Source organism: Trichechus manatus, unplaced genomic scaffold (genome assembly GCF_000243295.1).
Source record: "Trichechus manatus latirostris isolate Lorelei unplaced genomic scaffold, TriManLat1.0 scaffold00046, whole genome shotgun sequence".
NCBI classification, from domain to species: Eukaryota; Metazoa; Chordata; class Mammalia; order Sirenia; family Trichechidae; genus Trichechus; species Trichechus manatus.
The window spans coordinates 10,344,539-10,364,791 of NW_004443982.1; the positions used below are offsets into that span (position 1 = coordinate 10,344,539).

Genomic DNA, 20,253 nt, shown 5'->3' on the forward strand with positions numbered 1-20,253 from the left:
GGGCAAAAACAATGGTATCATAAAAGTATAAAATAATTGAGGCACATGATTAATTTGAATAATAAAGATATGAATCTAGTTTAATAATGTATAGAATATGTCCATCAACATTTTAATTTAAAATTCTTGGCACATAAAAGAGTAAGCTTCAGTTATCTAGAAATTTCATTTAAAATGAAATGTCTCACTCATCAGTGATGCAGAATAAGGTAATTACTGCATATATACCACAGGTGTACCCAAACCTATTGAATCTTCTCAATTGCTTTATTTGATCACATCTGTATTGACTTTTTCCAGCTATTTATATTAATGAAGAATTTTACGGTTGAAACATCTGGAAGAGACTTTTAGAAACCTGACAGTTTTTAAAATAGGGAGATAAGAGGTGGGCACTATTCTGGGCCCACCATTACTCCTAGGATGGATAACATAGTCTTCATATATGAAATCACTATTTCATGTCTTATAAAATTTAATAACTAAAGCAAATGAGGTTAAAACACAGAACCTGTTTCCTTTCTCTATTTGATATCTCAACAAATAACAATCAGAAATTTCTCATGTGTTTCAATACTTGAGAGAAATTGGCATGTTAATATTTCCTCAAAAGTTACCACGTTGAAGACATACTTAAGTTACAATATCTGCCCACTTCTACTAAGGTTATTGAAAAAATGAACAAATATACGCCACCAGGGACCTTCAGATAGCCAGGATCCACCTGAACAAAGGATAATACTGCTTTCCTGAAATGGGTGTAGAATGTTATCACTGAAAATGAGGGAACTGATGTCCAGCTACCTTCCACAAGGAAGAGAATATGCCTGCTGCAGTTGGTCTCACGCAGAGTTAGTCACAGACGTCTCCTGGGGGCCAGTCCTACCACTATTTTACTTTGCTCACCTGGGGGCCTAAAGACACAAGTCAATTAATTTCAGCATTCTAACTCAGCAAACACTCTTTTTTTAATAAACAAAAGAGGAAAACATACAAATAAGCTGACACTAAGACTGGATGTCTAGAAAATTCACAGGAATTAGAAGTGGTCAGGAGATTCCCGAGATGGCAGCCCACAAGATGTCCTCCTACTGGTGTGAGGGCCCGCGTGTCCCCACCTCCACATGCTTTCAAGTATCATTCCCAGATCCAAAGCAGAGGCTGCTCACCCCAGGAAGCTCTGAGCCTCCAGACTCTGTACCTACACTTCACCACTTCCTAAGGACTAGGAAAAGCACACTCACAGGCTGGGCCTTTAAACCTACTCAACCTCTATAGAAAGAAAAGTTTAATGCTTTATTTCTGAAATCATTAGGTATTTTGCATTAACAGAGAGAAAAACGGGACACAGAAATAGTTTCTGACAAGCACTTTAATTTCGTGAAATGAAGATATTGCTCACAAGGTTTTATTCAATCAACAATACGAGTTATTCTACACAGATAAGATGTAACTTGGTCTTACTGACATGAATTAGGTGATTCTGTTGGTTGTTTTTACTTTAACATTGCTGGAAACTAAACTGATGGGTTACATCTAGGGCACTTAAAGACGGTCCAATTAACAGCATTTGATTTGCCAATATTTGTGATAGGGCCGGGGAAAAGGGCAGCAGAATGCAGGAGGAAGAAGCTTCAGGGTCGGTTCAGCAGTTTGCATTTGTATACCACAAGCCACAGGGCAGTTATTGATGTTGAAAAGCCAATGATCTTCAGCAGGCCTCCCACTGATGGCAGGTTCCTCTCCCAGAAGGAGTGGGTGATTTCCACAGATGGTACATCCTAGATGAATGAACACAGCATTAGCAGAAATCTCTTGTACTGACAAGGAAGAATGAAATATATCTGTAGAAATCAGCACATGGATATTCCCTGGATAGCTGGATTTACAATTAAATCACAGGCTAGTAGAAGAGAGATGACATGGGAGTTTTATACTTGGTTACTGGTCTACGTAGATGGAGCCGCCAAACGTACCTTCGATTCCGGTTCCTGGACCCAGATGTCTTTCTTTGCTACCTTCCCCAGAGCATTCAAGATCTGAAAGAAAGTGATCAGGGTATTATGAAATGAGGCTCTGCAGTTCTGACAGATTCAAGGCTCTGTTGGATGTGGAGAAGCCCCAGGAGTGAGGGGCAGAGAAGTGGACAGATTCTATCAGGGTCAATAACTAGGAAGACCAGATGCCAGCAGCACTGCTATGACTCAGGAGGGAGAGGGACTTGGCTTCCTCCTTACCTCTCTAGCTGCCCGTTCCCCGGCCTCTACTGCTCCTTCCATGTACCCGCTCCACTGTGTGGCTGTCTCAGTTCCAGCAAAGTAAATCCTGCCCACTGGCTGGCGAATCACCCTTGAAAAGAACAAACAAGTCACACTGAGTTCCCCGGGAAGGTGCTAAGGGTAAATGAGTCAATCATTGCCCTTGTTTACCCTACAGAAGATAGAGAAACTCAAATTGTTTTAAAAAAAAAAATACCCCCAAAGTTCAGCCAAAGGTGAAAAGCTACTTCTTGTTTCCTGGGCCTGCATCCAAGGATCTGAACTTTCAAGCCAGAGGGAATCAGGCTGTCAGATCATCAATCACTAAAGGTGAGGATGACCTTTTCCAAGCCAGCCACAGTTATAATATAAGCACATGCATTGAATCTATAATCAGATTTGTTGTGCACTTCCTGTCTGAGGTCCATTCTGCTCCCTATGCTGGGCCATGCAGGCCTTGATGAGAGCTGCATCCTTCATGAGATCACATCTGACTGCAGACCCCAACCCTGCAGGCACTCCCAGTGTCAGGAGAACCCGGAGTAGGGGTGGGGAGAAAGGGGATATTAACCATCATTTCTGGCAAAGGAGAGACCTGAGGGATTATATGGGTCTGTCTCCTTAAAAATAACCTCTATATAGTTAGCTTCTATAAACTTATCTGGGGACTGGATGAGGACAGGGGAATTGTCTGTCTTCTTACAAAGAGGTCTTGGCAAAGAGAACCAAGGAAGGGCTGGGCTGAGTGGGCAACTGTCCCCTCCTACCTTCTCAGCTTTGCCTCCTGCCATGTCTGCAGCCACGTTTATGAAATCTCCCAAGATGCACACTCCCACCCCAAAGGCCTTCACCTAAACCCACTGTCACCCCTTTTTCCAATTCAGGAATTCTTAGCTTCATCAATTGCTGATCCTAGCCCCATCTTTTAGACTTCTACTTTGATTCTAGGACTAATCCAATAAATTAATCCTGTTATCACTACAAAAGGCTATTTGATTTAATTAATAAAAAAGTATCTTAAAAAACAAGCTAATGCAAGGAAAGGGCTTCTCTGTGAACAGATCTGACCTTGAGCTAACTTTCTAGCTCTGGTCCTCTGGAAACCTGATAAAGGTATAATGCCATCTATGTTACCAGGCAACATTACTAACCCTAAAAATGAGCTCCTGCCTCCACTGATAAATTGCATCTGGGCTGGGAGGTCTGTAAAAGATGTAAATGTAAATATCTGGCATTAGGGCATCTTTTTGGACTTCCCTGAGTGTGGTGACTCTTGCAACTGGGTATGTCCCTTGTAGAGACACTAGATGCTATGTCTATGAGATTGTTACAAGAGATAATTGCTCCTAAGGGGGATGGGGCTTCTAAACCGAGGTGGACCTCCTCTTCCTCCCATGTGGATTTCATCTCCTCACACCTTAGCTGTATACAGCAAGGACTCCTCCCACTGAAGAGGAATATTTGTCGCTGCTCTGCTTGCATGATGTGTTTATACTATATCCTTCTGAGTAGGCTGGTACCAAGTAGTTATGTGAGATTAAATGTCTAGTTGAGCTCAAGAAGGCCCCTTGGTGGACACTGCAGCTTGCTTCTTTTTCACATGTACTGCTGACATCTCAAATCCTCTCCAATGTTCAGCTATTGTTCTATGCACTAACAGTATATACATACTTATGTTTCTATGGACCTCCAGAGATATACAAACTGACTATTGGAGATATTAGAAATAGGAATGATGACTACTATTTATAAAATTCTCTTTGAACTTTGATTCTCTTTTAAGTTTGGTTCATGGCTTTTATTAATCAGTGTAGTATTTTGGCAGTACCTTCCATATTGAGTCATGATCCCAGGGGGGAAGTAAGCTGTGTAGCAGCCGCCAGAGTACTGTTCTTCACACCAGTTCTTCTCTTCATAGTACACGGGCTGCAGTTGAGTGGGGAGAAAATTCCAAAGGGAAGACGAAGCTGAAATGCTGCCAGTCAACAAAGATGACTTCTGTGCATTTTACTTTAATAAAAATTTACACTACAAAAAAAGAAGTCCCTCAACTCATTTGAGGGGAAACATGATAGTACCAAGTAATGGCCTTTTGTGAGGCACCAAGTGATGAGAGGTACAATTTTATTTTTCTCAGCCCCTTGAATAGGAAAGACATGGAGTATTCCATTACTGGAAGAAAGGACATCTCCATACTGATTCTAAAGTCTTTCGACCTAAACCGATAGGAAGCCCCATCAACAAATAACAAAATATACTTCCCCAACTACCTAGCCATTACTGCTGAGGAAAGGGAGGGAGTGAGGAAGTAAAAGTTAAGCACATTTGTCTGAGAAAGGTTTTTTTCAGAACCACTTCTCTAAGCTGGAAAAATGAATGATGGGAATTCTGCTAAAAAGTGGACAAGATGAAAAATGTTTCCTAAGGGACATGAAAGAATTTTCTTTGATTTCTCTAACACACTTTGAAGGTTCATTGTTTGTAAAGTTCACAGATAATGCCCCAACATGGCCCCCACAACCATCTGGTAGGCTCTTCAGGAATAATTTCATTCTCATAATTTCTTTCAGTGGTGGACTGAAAGCACTGAAATTCCTTAAATGAGTTGTGAACTGAGTCTACAGAGGGAAAAAATAAATCAGTATGGGAAGAGAATCTAGATTCAGTCTATCTTATTCAGGTATACACTATTGTGCCTTTATGAACAAATGATGACATATCTGGGATTTTATTTTGCAGCAGCCAGTTGACACTGACAGAAGGGCAAGACCTCTGTTCTGGGGACCCATCTTACCCAACCTTGAGATAATACCTGCAGCTTCAGGCACTAATTACAATTGGCTGCAGGTTATCCAGTGAACATTACAGCCCAAAGGAATCCTTTCATCAGAAATTCGATGTATGTCATCAAATTTTAATAGCCTTTTGCAATAGCTCTAGTTAATCCTTCAAGTTAAGCATATCCCTTTATACCGTCTTCATGAGACGGTCAGGAAACCAGACAGCCTTGCTTTACCACTTAGAGCAAATACAGCAGAACCTGCTAGTGAGTAAAGCTGGTAGCTTCTTACTTGTAAAGCTTCCTGGGATCCCAGCACTTTGGCATAGAGCTCACAGATTTTCCTCTTCCTGTGAGAAAGAACAACAAAAAATAAATGCTGAAGAAGTAATAACTGGTGGATATAGAATAAATACAGTCACCTCCAGGACTCTTGCCACAGAATCAAATTTATTAAGGAAAGATTAAAATCAATGGCCTTCTATAGCTACACAAAACCTACAGTTCCACTAATTTCTGCATTCAAATTAACCCTCTATGCCTCAATACAGTCATTTGATTTGAAGATTCAATAGATTATTTTTTTAGCATTATGCCTCTTTTACTACCCAGTGGGATATCTGAGATTAAAGTGAGGAAAATTAGATTAAATTAAACTTAGTTTTAGGAATTGATTCTAAGTCACTCTTCTGGAATCTGTAGAATTCAAGGAATTTTTAAAAATTATTATTTTAGAGCCCTGGTGGTGCAGTGGTTAAGAGCTCGGTTGCTAACCAAAAGGTCAGCAGTACAAATCACTCCCTGGAAACCCTATGGGGCAGTTTTACTATGTCCTATAGGGTCACTGTGAGTTGGAATCAACTCGAGGGTAACAAGTTTGGTTTTTGACAGTGCATATGAAGGTAAGGGTCTCTGAACAACTCTACACTGGGTTCTACATATCTATGAACATGTAAAGCTCATTTAATCTTTTAAGCATAGCGTAAGATATGCCATGCTAGCAGAGGACTATGGTCGATACAGTCTAGTAACCTTGCACTTGGCAGAATGGTCTGTAGGGTGGGTATGATGCCAAAGGGCATTCCGTGGGTGGGTATGATGCGTTATGTGATGTTACCTTAAACACAGTCTTTGGTTCCTCTCTTATGCATTATTTAAAGACTAGCACAGAACAGGGCACGTATTAGGTCTTAGACGTCAGTAGCTTAATTTTTCTAAGCCCTTCTTGAAACAAGATACATTTTAAACTCACAACTACTCTTTTGTGTGTGTGCATGCATGTGTTGTGAGTTTTATTTAAATTTAGTTGAATCAGGGTCGGGGGAGTTGGGACAACTACTCTTGGTTAAATAAAAAAAAGTTCTAATTTACTAAAATCACCCATTTTAGAAATTAATGGTTCTATTATTTCAAGATTTGTTTGAACAGGTTCACACTGATCCACTTACATACTTTTCATATTTACCTTCTTTAGTCTTCATATAGTTTAAATATTGAAAGTGCTCCAAAGTATTTGTTAAAGGTTAACAACCAACTGGAAACACATTTGCTAAAAAATATGGCAAAGGTTTTAATTTAACTCTGTAAACAAGCATTAAAGCTGAAGAGACAAATGGTCACAAATGTGTGTGTGTGTGTGGGGTAGGCGTATTACTAATAAAATACATTAAAAAGATAAAATTTTGTTGAAATGGTTTTTAAAAAATATCCCCAATTTCTCTGAATAATATGGAACAAAATAAAAACTTTATGAATTTACTCAAATCTTCACACCATTTATGTAACTTCCAGAACTTCTTATGAATCTAGAACATTAAGTCAGGAGGAAGAAATGAAATTATAAAATGCTGCTTACGGTTATCATTTTATCATGGAAGGTTTTAAGGGAGAGGCAAATGCTATTCCTGATGTGATGATGTCACACAACATTATTAGGTGGGAATTTAAATTCCAGAACAGTCAGTAAAAGTTTGGTTTCCTTCAAGGAGCTGTTTATGCTACAGTTAAAAAATCATAAAGGAAAGAAAGAACTGGAAGAAATTTCAAGACTGCTGTCTGCCAGTCTGTTTCTATCTAATCCAAGTCCCTCACAGAGGCTCTGTGAGCTGAAGAGATTTGTCTAACATCGTTCAGCTAATTAATGGCAGGGTCAAGGTTCTACTCTTCTGAGTATCCTGCCTGTAGTAGGTGTGCAATAAATATTTGTTAAATCAAAGTCGATCTTTAGCCTCGTATGGTACTTTTTCCTACACTATAAAGAAATGACTGATTCTTACATACTTCACATGGGTGTTAGAAAGAATAACTCAGACATTTTGAGTTAATTAGAAAATAAAAGTATTAACAATCATTATTCTGAAAAGCTTAATGATGCTTAACTGATTTTCACACAGTTGTATTTAGTAAAACAGAGTGAGACCTAAAATCCAATCCACACTTACCTTACACTGTAGTTAATTTTTCATTCATAAATGATAAAACCAATTATAACAGAAATACAAGCCAGTTATTTACTGTAGTTCATATTATTAGGTGAGTCAAGGGCATGTTGCATAAATACATCAGGAAATTATTTTCCCCTTCCTTTCCTCCCTTTAAAGTCTAAGTTTTGGAAAAGATTTGTAAGAGAAAGATGTTGGAGCAATGCACTGATTGATTAGTTTGGCTCTAAAAATAACAGAACATATTTTAAACAATGGCAAAAAGAGGTCACTGTGCAAATCATCTTGTAGTTGAATTTACCCTGATCTCTAAATCTGAAGGCTTATCATAATTACCTTAAAAGCTTATTAAAGAATACAAACATTCAGGCCCCATCCTACAATCTGCAGAAAAATATATTTTCAAAACATTCTTTGGGAGATTTTGATGCAGTCAGTTCTGGGAACTGCTGCTCTAGTCAATGATATGCTGAGAGTTCTAAGGAATTTTAAGAAGTTCAGCCACTGTGTGGAAACATAACCAGTATCTACATCCAGGCTGGTGTTTATTTTACTATTAAAAAAAGGCGTCGGGGGGGGGGGGCAGGAAATCCAAAAGAAAATGTCAAGCTTAAAGCATTGTAATGAAAGAGTATGCATGAGAGGTGACTCCTGATTTTGTCACAAGCCAGCTGTGGATCCTTGGACAAATCACTTCCTGTCACTGGACCCCAAACTCCCCCTCTATAGAGTGAGTAGGTGGACATTAAAATAGTTCCCTTCCCGACATCAAGTCTCATGGCAGCTCAGATAAACAAATCTGTGTACAAATGTGGGAACTTGTTCTGTAGTCTTTTCCTGACTTGCAAAATCATCAAAGTAACTTTCAAAGCAAGGGCCTCCTAATACATTTGCTGTTTAATTTACTCTGCTTAGAACCTGTTAGAGAGAAATAAGTATGTATTTGCGTGTACTAAAAACCAGGTACCTTCAAGTCAACCCCAACTCATGGCAACCCCGGCGTGTCAGAGTAGAACTGTGCTCCACAGGGTTTTCAATGATTGATTTTTCTGAAGTAGATCACTTTTCGAAGTGGTCTTCGAGGTCCTTCTTCCGAGGTGCCTTGGGGTGGGCTTGAACCTTCAACCTTTCTGATAGCAGCCGAGTGTGTTAACAGTTTGCACCACCAGGGACTCTTGTGTGTATCAGTCCTCTTCAAAGGGTAGCTAGCAAAGTATTTAGGGGCTACTCTAATGTAGGAGGAGCCTTGGTGGTACAGTGGTTAAGAGCTCGGCTGCTAACCAAAAGGTTGGCAGTTTGAATCTACTAGCTACTCCTTGGAAACCCTATGGGGCAGTTCTACTCTGTCCTATAGGGTCACTATGAGTTGGAATTGACTCCACAGCAACAGGTTTGGTTTTTGTTTTTTTTTTTTCCTAAAGGAGGAAAGGCCTGGAAATTCTCAGAGATATTTCCCAACAACCAAATGATTCTGATACTAAAAGGCTTACCATTCCAGGTAAGATTTTATTTGAACAAAGGATTCCAAGAAAAAACAAAACAAATTCAGCAAGGCAGAAAGACAAGAAAGCCATAGTTCTAAGATAACTGTTTTATACTAGGAAGCTTTCAGGAAAGGGAACATCAGTGATATGCCCTACATAATCAGTGGGGATTACTTTTATGTGTACAAGTTGCTACAAGTTAAAATACATACAGATCGATATGCTTAGAAAACAATACATGCCAGAGAGCCTTTGAAAAGGCATAATGGCCTTGCAAGGGGATCAGGACTTGGCCTCTAAAGCTGTTTCCACATTTAACATTTTCTATGATTTTTCTCCATCCATCTTACAGGGAAACCCAACCTCTCAATCACTGTAAAATGAACACAAATATGTAAAATTAAATTAATATGTGCACAGGGGCAGGGCAAGGGCTGGGGCAAGGGGCCCATAGCAAAATACAAAAAGGTTACATTGTTGGGATTTTGAGAATACTAGTGAATTATTGGGTTTCTCATAATGCTATTATACTGCTGTTAGTGCAATTAACAAAATGTCAAGCTAACCTTTTATATATTTTTCAGATGTAAATTCTTACCTTATTTCTTTATGAAGTTTAGCAAATCGATGAGATTTTCTGGCAAGGATAAACCTGGGGAGAGAGGTTGTATTTGAATAGTAAGTTTACAGCTGCACATCCTAAGAGTTCCCCCTTGTCTCTGAAGTGTTCTTGCCTCCACCTACTCAGCATTAATGGACTCTCCCCGGGCCCTCCCAGTACTTCCTTCTCCGCGAGCAAATCCATGCTGTCTTCAGTCTGCCTCTGTGTCCAAAATCCCTGCTTGGCTGTAGGCTCAGAAATGACAAGTTACCTCCTAGTCTATATTTTATCCCAAAGTTTACCACAGTTCTTGGCATACAGTAGGAAACCAAATGTTGGATGACTTAATGTTGCATTATTTGCCTTCTGCCAAATACTTGATAAAAGCTGGAAAGACAAATGTAAGTGCATGCCTACAATGGATGCCAGAGTGCACCACCCAGATGCTCCTTCAGGACCAAGGCAATCAGGTCCCTTAGCTGGAAGCTGAATTCTTTCCTGGCAACTGCATTCTGCAGCAGAGATCTGCCTTTTTCAAGGTCCCACCCTTTCCTAGGGGTAGTCCTCACCCAGTGATTGGCCCTGGGGTGGGGTGGGTACAAAGCTGTCTCAGTTAAGGACAACTCTGAAGGGTCATCCCAGCTCCAGAGTGCCTCATGGATTGCTGAGGCCTTTGTTGGGACAACACTGCAGTCTAACTTCTCCCTTTACCCGATCCTACTCCCATCTCTCTCCCACAGGTGGTGAACCTGTAAGCACTTCCCAGTAAACCTCCTGTACCCTAATCTCCACCTCAGAGTCTACTTCCTGGGAAACTGACTAAACACAGTCCCCATTTTAAGTAATTCAGTAAAACTCCATTATAATCTGTCTGTGTCCTTGTAATCAAATGTTGTTGTTCTTGGTAGGTGACATCGAGTTGGTTCTGACTCATAGTGACCCTATGTACAACAGAATGAAACACTGCCCAGTCCTGCGCCATCCTCACAAACATTGCTAAGTCTGAGCCCATCTTTGCAGCCACTGTGTTAATCCATCTTGTTGAGGGTCTTCCTCTTTTTTGCTGACCCTCTACTTTACCAAGCATGATGTCCTTCTCCAGGGACTGGTCCCCTCTGATAACACGTCCAAATTACTTGAGACAAAATCTCGCCATCCTCCATTCTAAGGAGCATTCTGGCTGTACTTCTTCTAAGATAGATGTGTTCGTTCTTCTGGTAGTCCATGGTATATTCAATATTCCCTGCCAACATCATAATTTAAGTGCATCAATTCTTCTGTCTTACTCATTTTCCAGCTTTTGCATGCATATGAGGCGATTGAAAATATCATGGCTTGTGTCAGGCACACCTTAGTCTTCAAGGTGACATCTTTGCTTCTTAAGATTTTAAAGAAGTCTTCTGCAGTAGATTTGCCCAATGCAATATGTCATTTGATTTCCTGACTGCTGCTTCCATGGACGTTGACTGTGGATCCAAGTAAATTGAAATCATTCACTACTTCAATATTTTCTGTTTACCATGATGCTGCTTATTGGTCCAGTTGTGAGGATTTTTGTTTTCTTTATGTTGAGGCGTAATCTCTACTGAAGGCTGTATTCTTTGATCTTCATCAGTAAGTCTTCTTCACTTTCAGCAAGCAAGGTTGTGTCATCTGTATAACGCAGGTTATTAATGAGTCTTCTTCTAATCCTGATGCCCTGTTCTTCTTCATACAGTCCAGCTTCTTGGATTATTTGCTCAGTATACACACTGAATAAGTATGGTGAAAGGATACAACCCTGATGTACACCTTTCCTGATTTTAAACCACACAGTATCTCCTTGTTTGAACAAGTTTGAACAACTGCCTCTTGGTCTATGTACAGGCTCCAAATGAGTACAATTAAGTGTTCCGGAATTCCCATTTTTTGTAATGTTATCCATAATTTGTTTTGATCCACACAGTTGAATGCCTTTGCATAGTCAATAAAACACAGGTAAACATCTTTCTGGTATTCTCTGCTTTCAGCCAAGATCCATTTGACATCAGCAATGATACCCCTTGCTCCACGTCCTCTTGTGAATCTGGCTTTAATTTCTGACAGTTCCCTGTCAATGTACTACTGTAAATGTTTCTGAATTATTTTCAGCAAAATTTTGTGTGTGATATTAATGATTTTTTTTAATAATTTCTGCATTCTGTTGGATCATCTTTCTGTGGAATGGGCACAAATATGGATCTCAAGCTGTCATCCAAATTTCTTGGCATAGGGGAGTTAGTGCTTCCAGGGCTGCATCCGTTTGTTGAAACATTTTAATTGGTATTCCGCCAATTCCTGGAACCTTGTTTTTCACCAATGCCTAATGCCTTCAGTGCAGCTTGGACTTCTTCTTTCAATACCATCGGTTCCTGATCATATGCTGGCTCCTGAAGTGGCTTAAGAAATTTTGAATCATTGACTTTATGGGATATACTCATAATTTTGCTTTATTTAACATATATGTTATAGCTTGCTATTAATGATTTTAGTTAAATTTAGGTTTGTGCAAGAATCACTAATTTTAGATTTATGCAGTGTTTAAATGAAAATGAATATATGATGAAAGATTAAAATAATTTATCTGGAAACCTTTTTAGTCAACTCATCTTGCGTGCTTTTTACAGTTCCTTTTTCAAAGGGCTGGCTATTTCTGTCAAATCTCAAACCACAAACGACATAACCTCTTTTATGTAACTATAACTATGGACAAATTCTCTTTAACTTTCTTCAGTGTTCTATTGGGGCAATTCACATACTGGCTTTGTGTTGGGTACATGTTACAGTTCTGAAGTACAAGGTCCTTTCCAGTTTCCAAAAGGTGCTGGCTATCACAAACAGTGCTGAGCAATTACCATGCCTATCTTTAAGGCTTTCATCAAGAGCAAAGAGGAGGGTGGAGGCAATACATTTTCAAGACTTTCCTTGTCAAGAGCAAACAGCAGGGTGGAGGCATTTGTCCATATAAAACAGATAAGAATATCACTTTCTACCCAAAAAAAAAAAAAAAAAAAAACCATCACCACTGAGTCGATCCCAACTCATAGCGACCTACAGGACAGGGTAGAACGGCCCCACAGGATTTCCAAGGAGCGGCTGGTGGATCTGAGCTGCCGGCTTTTTTTTGGGGGGGTGGAGGGGGGAAGGTTAGGAGCTGAGCTTTTAACCACTATGCAACCAGGGCTTCTTCTAGGAACTACCTAAATAATGCCATTAACATCTATCTGGAAGGGTCCTGCCATACAATGTTCTAGTTATAAAGCCAAAGAAAGAACAGAAAGGCAGATGCCACTATTTAATTCCCAGGGCAAGAAGAATAGCAATGTTCTTCCATCCATAATTGCATTGGTCTTGACTGATATTTTCTGAAAACCTAGACCTCAACCTCCTGCTTCCTTTTGGTATAAAGCAGATGGTGTCAAAATGCCAAAGCAATCTGTATCCTTTCTTGCCCAGTGGGGTTAAAGATGAAGAGGATGTGTTGCTTCTATGGTCATTATGTGGTACGCCCCTGGTCTTTGCAGGCAGGCTGGTGTCATTTCCTATATTTTACAACTAGAGACATGATTACAGAATGTCTTGTTAGCAGCCCAGTGTCACAGCTGCTTTGTAAGTCCCTTGGGATACGGGTCTGCTACTTTGTGTTTGTAATTTTCCTTCAGTGATGCAACGCTCATGAGCTCAACTCACCCCTCTGTCCCTGAGAAGACATGAGGTATGCATTTCCCAGGGGTGAAGGAAAAAACCACTGACCTCTCAAATTCACTTGCCTGCTACAGAAGCTGTGCTCTTTTGTGGTGCTATGGAGAACAAACAGCCCCTTTATTTATATGGTTTTTGAGAATGGCAAAAAGGCAGGGCAACTGGGAGGCTGTGTCACTGCTTAGTGACTCTTTTGTGGAGGTCTCATTTCCTTCTCTGTATCCCTAATCCCTTAAGGGCAGAACATCTGGGCAGAGATGGGAAGAAAGGGAAAGAGCTCTCTTCCTCCCTACAGAGAACCACGCTCTAGACCAGACTGCACTTTAGAGGGTAAGGGAAGCAATGCTTGTCAAGGAGAGCTGCATAGTGACCTGCTGAAAGAAGTGCCATCCACTCAGGCCTGGCTCGATTTAGAAGTGTGACTACTAACTTGCCATCCATCTTCTCTCTCAGGGAATCTACCATCTGCTATTTAGCAGATGTTTGCAATGGAGAAAAGGATAAAGCCTAGAAACCCTAAATTCTGAAGGTTTTACAGGATAAAACAGTTCTCATTCCAGAATGATTGTGGACATTCTGCCTCTAGGCAAAATTGTCTACCATACTGTCTGTCTAGATACTTTTTCATTCTGTCGTCAACATTTATAAGTTTTATGGGGGAAAATGGTGTCGATTTTAGTAAAGTTTCCTTGGATTCTTGTGTCACACACAAAACATTACTGCACTATTTCAATACATGAAAATACGATAAATTTTATAAGGTTCTTTTATCATTGCTTTAGCTTGATTCTAAAACAATAAATCTCTGCCAGCACCTACACCAGCACCCCAACACAATTTGGAAAATGCAGAGCACCCAGCTCTAACATACCCCATGATGGCAGGCAGTGATCCATCTGGCTTGGTGTCATCCAGGGTTATTGAAATTGGAGCTTCCTCATCTTCAATGATCATGCAGCCACAGTAATCTTAACCAGCAGAAAATCAATAGTAGAGTGAGACCAACCTCTTCAGAGACTTAAGGGAAAAAAAATACACACACACACACACATACACACAAACTATTTTGCTATGAAGAAGGCAAACCTTAAAACTTTTTCCTCCAATCCAAAAGCTATTTCCTATTAAGCACATACACTCACTATACAAGGATGTCTATCCACCCAGACACATGGAAAATGATCTATCTCTGTGATCTTTACATAAAGGGCTGATGACAATACATGACAAAAATGTTAAGATGGCCCTGGAATTCTGGAATACATGGAAAAAGAGAAGGGATATGTTAAAGGGAATTGCCCTGTCCACCAGTGGAAGGTGTGGTGGGAAGGAATCCCGTGAGCATGAACAGAAGGCTTATTAACAGTAGCCCCTGTATCCTGAGAGCCTACTATGTCCCAGCCTCTGTCTCATTTACACCTTGTGACACCTTGCACAGCAAGTATTACTGTCACCATTTTACATGAAGAGACTGATGCTGAGAGAGGTTAAGTGTCCCTCCTGAGGTCACACAGCCAGTAAGCCAGTGAAGCCCAGGAATGTCTAACTTCAAAAGCAGCTCTCTTTCCACGGTGCCCTTTTGCCTCACTCTGTTCATGAAGAGGAAGTGGCAGGATATATGTGAGGAGCCAGGGCAATGGAGGCCCCACAGTTGGCGTGATCTCTTCCTTCTTCCCATTGCCAACATGTGCTCTTGGGATCATTTTGTGTTGCAAGGGGATATGAGGAAATCTATGGACTAAGATTTCTGATCCTTTCTCTTTACCAATTTGAAAACACTTAACTTTTTCTTTTCCGTGCCTAGCACAACGTTCTTAAAAGAGTGTGGTTCCTTTACGTAATAATTTAAATATGAACAAGAGCAGCCTACCCTTCTTCTTCCAAAAAGCTTCCTTGTAATACATCATGCACTTAATGACGGCCCCCATCGGAATACGCTGAATTAACTGGTTTCTTTCTGGTGGAAGTTCTGGTCTGAAGTGTATCTTGGAAGTCAAAACTGGCGGGATGGCACTTATCACGTATTTGCACTAAAACACACAGACACAAAATAACACTTCAAAATGTGAGTCTTTGCGGAGGGGATAAAACATCATTCTTATCATTTGAAATGACAGGGAGCAGCAACAACACACAAAATGAGACAACTGTGGGTTAACAAAACAGAACAAGGCAAGTCAACTGAGGCTGATAACTGGAAGACTGAGTCGGAAATATGCCAGGAGTAATTCTGCCACTGCTTGGATTCTATTTGATTAAAAGCTGCGGAAGACACAATGCCTATTCAATATACACTCCTTTCAATTAAATTAAGTTACCTCGTAGACTTCATGATTTAATGTCTCTACGATGATGTTTTCGCCCGACTGGTCAACATAGCTAACAGGACAGCTCAGCTTCACTCGTTCCCCAAGAAGGTCCATTATCCGCTCGCTCACCTGACCGGATCCGCCCACAAACTTTCGTTCCTACAGGAGGAGGCAGGCAGGAAAGGAAATTTATTAAAGCCCAAGAAAGGAAAATCATAGTATTTGTCACTGCTTAGAACAGGCTCCAGAAAGGTACCTCCACTGTCTGTGCACTTAACTGTTGGATTCTTCATTAGGAAAGGGGCAGAGTTGGCCAAGACACCCCAATTATCATTATCTGCATGATAGTTTATAAAATCACAGAACCAGAGGAAATGTTCACCTACACCATTGCCAGTGGCACTCTGACCAAATGACAATATCAGCAAGTCTTTGGACTTTGAATGTCCAGGCGTGTGGTGCATGGAGGGAGGCCTGGGAAAGGGAGAGTGATGCACTTCTCCCAAGGGTTGCAGTTTCTGACTGCGCTTAGCTCTCACAGCCATGGGCTATGGTTGTCTAGGCAGGTGAGGATGGAGGTAGTACCATATTATACACAATGCTACTCTAAGATAACAGCTCAGGGTGTTCTCAGGGAGAGTCAGCTCTACTAGTCATCACCAAATAATGTTCTAGAAAAGGAATCTCAGAGCTCAAGTACCCTTGTACAAAAATGTCTAGAAGTTTCATTGCAGAGGCAAAGGAATGAAGGCTAACTGCCTGCTTGCTCCTTCAGATACTGTGAATTGGTTCCCTTGAATAGTCCTCTAAGACAATGAGTGCTCTGCCCAGCTGTGATCTGCTACACTCACCATGTAAACAGTTCCAGCTTAATCTAAGAAGGTAAGGCCTTAACACAATGCATTTTGTAAGAACGGGGGAATATTTTTAGTCTGTTGTAGAAGATTTTTCTGAAATGTAAGGAAAGCACGTAGATAGACTGAAGCACATCTCAACGTTTGACAACTAGGTACCCCAATCACGCTTCCCCGACAACCCTAGACAAGCAGGTACATTTATAACTGGTTACTGTTTTAATGACACCACCAAGGTTCTTCATAAAATCATTCCTATAGCAGTTCAAACTTAAATTCATGATATGTTCTTCCTCAAGAAACTAGAACCATTTAACTTATAACCTGACCTATGTTTTCCAAGAGTTACTTTAGATTTTGGTGTAGCGGAAAGACCATGAATTATTTCTATCTTGTTCACTGACCACCTCCCTCGTGTCTGGTATTTGTTGAATAAAATTCTTAAAAGGTAAATTCAAGTTCTTTATAAGGATATCATGATAATGGTTTGAGATTTGTAATCTGAACTGTGCTTTCCAAAAGGTCATGTAGGGTTTGGCTAGAAGTATTCCAGCTACTCTGAATAAAGGACAAAAACAAAAGAACCAGTTTCCACTGAGTCAGTTGCAACTCATGGCAATCCCATATGTGCCAAGTAGAACTGTGCTCCATAGGGTTTTCATGGCTGTGCTCCTTTGGAAGCAGATTGCCAGGTCTTTCTTCCGAGGTGCTTCTGGGAAGGTTTGAACCACTAACCTTTCAGCTGGTAGTTGAGTACGTAATTGTTTTGCCACTCAGGGACTCCAAATGAAGGATACAAACACCAAATATGAGTCAAGCTACCTCAGTTAAAAGGTGCAATGTAGGAGGCGGGGCCAAGATAGCAGAGTAGTCAGACGCTTCTGGTGGAACTTCTCACAATAAAGACCCCAAAAAAACAAGTGATTTGATTATATATGGTAATCTGGGAGCCCTGGACATCAAAGGCAGAGCTGAGGAACCGGACTGAGTGGCAGGGGGAGGGAGAGACAGTTTGGAAGCAGCGAGGAGTTGCCAGACCTGACCCGGCGAGAGCCTGAGCCCTTCAGGCCTGAGCAGCTTGTGCGTGAGCAGTGAGACAGGCAAGCGGTGGTGCTTGGGAGGTGCGTTTTCCGCACAGGGAGAGAACTGGCACCAGAGAGTCTACATGGCCACCCAGAACTAGTGAGAAGCAGCCGTCATTGGCGAAAGATAAGTACTTGTGTACAGCTTACCGTGTGGATCAAAAACACCCCCCTTAGGGAGAAACCTGTCTCCCAATTACCTCCCCACTCTCTGCTCTGCACTAGTCCCGGACCGGCTTCAGCAACTGCCGAGTCCTCTGGGCCAGAGGTAGGATCCGTCACACGCCCTGAGGCATTCTCCCTGGCTTGGAGAGTGAACAAATCAAAAAATGGGAAAAAATAAACTGCCAGCTCCCCTAAGCCAGGAACCCTGGGTAGGCACAGCTCCTTTGCCTAGGCACAGGCATAAGGGACCCATGGACTTTGAGTGCCTTTTCTGCTGCATAGACTTGTGTGGGAACATCTCAACAGTGTAGGCCCTCATTACCCCAGTAAAAAAGGGTATATACAGGAACTCTAACTTCAAATGTTTCAGCTGTGAAGTTGCAGGTTCTTGACACTTGACACTGCTGTGCCCATTAAGCAGGGTCTTCACCTACCCACATCAGGGGACTGAGGACTGGTGGCTCCACCCACACCACCTAGCCACCTGCAACAGGGGCCCATGAATAAGAGGTGCCCCCTAGCCCTTACAGCCAACAGCATTAGGTGCTCATAGTCCAGCTGCAAAACCCACCCACCTACGCAATCTAGGGAACAGGGACATGCCTTCCTCCTGGACACTTGGGGATGGCCGTCAGCCCCCTGCCTTGCTCAGAGTGTGTCCCCCAGCTGCAGCCAGAGGCCTGTGCCTACACCAATCACCCATGCTTATGTAGGACTGTAAGTGAGAGCCTACACCACACACTCGGTAGCCATCTACCTGGGCAACTGAGCTGAATCCATACAGGAAGAGTGGGCGGACTCCTGAGCTCACCTACCTAGTAACAGATCTAACCACCTGGTGACAGGACATTAGAGCTTCAAAGGTGCCAATAATCAAAATAGCTCATATGAGCAGCCTATTTGGGCATACCAAAACAAAACAAGAAGCTAGGACACAGTAAGCAAACATAAAATAAATAACTATAATAACTTATTGATGGCTTAGAGACTAATATCAAATCACATAAAGAGGCAATCCATGATGGCTTCAGCAAGCTCCCAGATTAAAGAATCTAGAAATTTTCCAGAAGAGGAAAATTTCTTGGAATTACCAGAGGCAGAATACAAAATATTAATATACAGAACTCATTAAGAAATTAGGAAGGAAATTAAGGCAGAAAATGCAATAGAGGTAATTAAAAAGATTAGAGAAGAGCATAATGACAAATTTAACAGGCTGCAAGAATCCACAGAGAGACAGCAATCAGAAATCCAGAAGATTAACAATAAAATTTCAGAATTAGACAACTCAGTAGAAAGTCATAGGAGCAGAATTGAGGCAATAGAATTCAGAATTAGTAAGATTGAAGATAAAGCACTTGACACAACTTATTTGAGGAAAATCAGATAAAAGGATTTAAAAAAAATGAAGAAACCCTAAGAATTATGTGGGACTCTAACACGAGTAATAACCTACAAGTGACTGGAGTATCAGGACGGGGGTGGAGGGAATAACAGAAAATACAGAGAAAATTGTTGAAGATTTGTTGGCAGAAAACTTCCCTGATATCGAACCCCACATAAGGTAGATCCCAAAAGAAAGTCACCAAGACATATTGTAATCAAACTTGCCAAAACCAAAGACAAAAAGATAATTTTAAGAGCATCTAGGGATAAATGAAAAGTCATCTACGAAGGACAGTCAGTAAGAATAAGCTCTGACTACTCAGGAGAAACCATGCATGCAAGAAGGCAATGGGATGCCATATATAAAGCCTCGAGGCAAAAAACTGCCAGCCAAGAATTATATATCCAGCAAAACTGTCTCTCAAATACGATGGTGAAATTAGGGCATTTCCAGATAAACAGAAGTTTAGGGAATTTGCAAAAACCAAACCAAAATAACAAGGAATACTAAAGGGAGTCCTCTGGTTAGAAAATCAGTAACATCACATAAGAATCCAAGACTAGAACACAGGACAGAGCAACGAAATATCAACCAAGATAGGGAAGTCACAAAAGTAAATTAAAGGTAAAACACTGAAAATAGGGAAAAATGTCAATATGTAAAAGATGACAACATTAAAACAAAAAAGAGGGACTTAAAAAATGCAGACATAGATTTCATATGGAGAGGAAGTCAAGGCAATAGAAATAGAAATAAAAGACTGGTATAAACTTAGAAGACTAGGGGGTTAATATTAAGGTAAAAAGAAAGGAAACTAACAATCCTACACATCAAAATAAAAAACTAGAAAAATATAAAGACTCAGCAAAGACAAAATCAACAATGAAAAAGATGAAAAGAAAATACATAAAGGAAAATGACTCAGCACAGAAAATCAAGTGGAACAAAGAAACTGTGAACACACAAAAAAAGACATCAAATGACAGCACTAAACTCATACCTATCAATAATTACGCTGAATGTAAACGGACTAAATGCACCAATAAAAAGACAGAGAGTGGCAGACTGGATTAAAAAAATGATCCATCTATATGCTGCCTACAAGAGACACACCATAGACTTAAAAATACAAACAAACTAAAACTCAAAGGATGGAAAAAATATATCAAGCAA

At 40.7% G+C, this 20,253-nt stretch overlaps 1 protein-coding gene across 1 annotated transcript in view; it reads right to left on the reverse strand.

The window, feature by feature from the left end:
* Positions 1-1,201: 1,201 nt before the first annotated feature.
* MAOA (monoamine oxidase A) overlaps positions 1,202-20,253 on the reverse strand; it is an 83,488-nt gene continuing 64,436 nt past the window's right edge. Inside the window, exons 7-15 of the mRNA XM_004376957.2 lie at positions 15,602-15,751; positions 15,154-15,313; positions 14,155-14,251; positions 9,561-9,614; positions 5,330-5,387; positions 4,087-4,184; positions 2,238-2,349; positions 1,977-2,039; positions 1,202-1,781 (exon numbers count right to left, since the gene is read on the reverse strand). Coding sequence (XP_004377014.1) covers positions 1,635-1,781; positions 1,977-2,039; positions 2,238-2,349; positions 4,087-4,184; positions 5,330-5,387; positions 9,561-9,614; positions 14,155-14,251; positions 15,154-15,313; positions 15,602-15,751 — 939 coding nt within the window. The 3' untranslated portion in view covers positions 1,202-1,634. The remainder of the gene's footprint in view (positions 1,782-1,976; positions 2,040-2,237; positions 2,350-4,086; positions 4,185-5,329; positions 5,388-9,560; positions 9,615-14,154; positions 14,252-15,153; positions 15,314-15,601; positions 15,752-20,253) is intronic.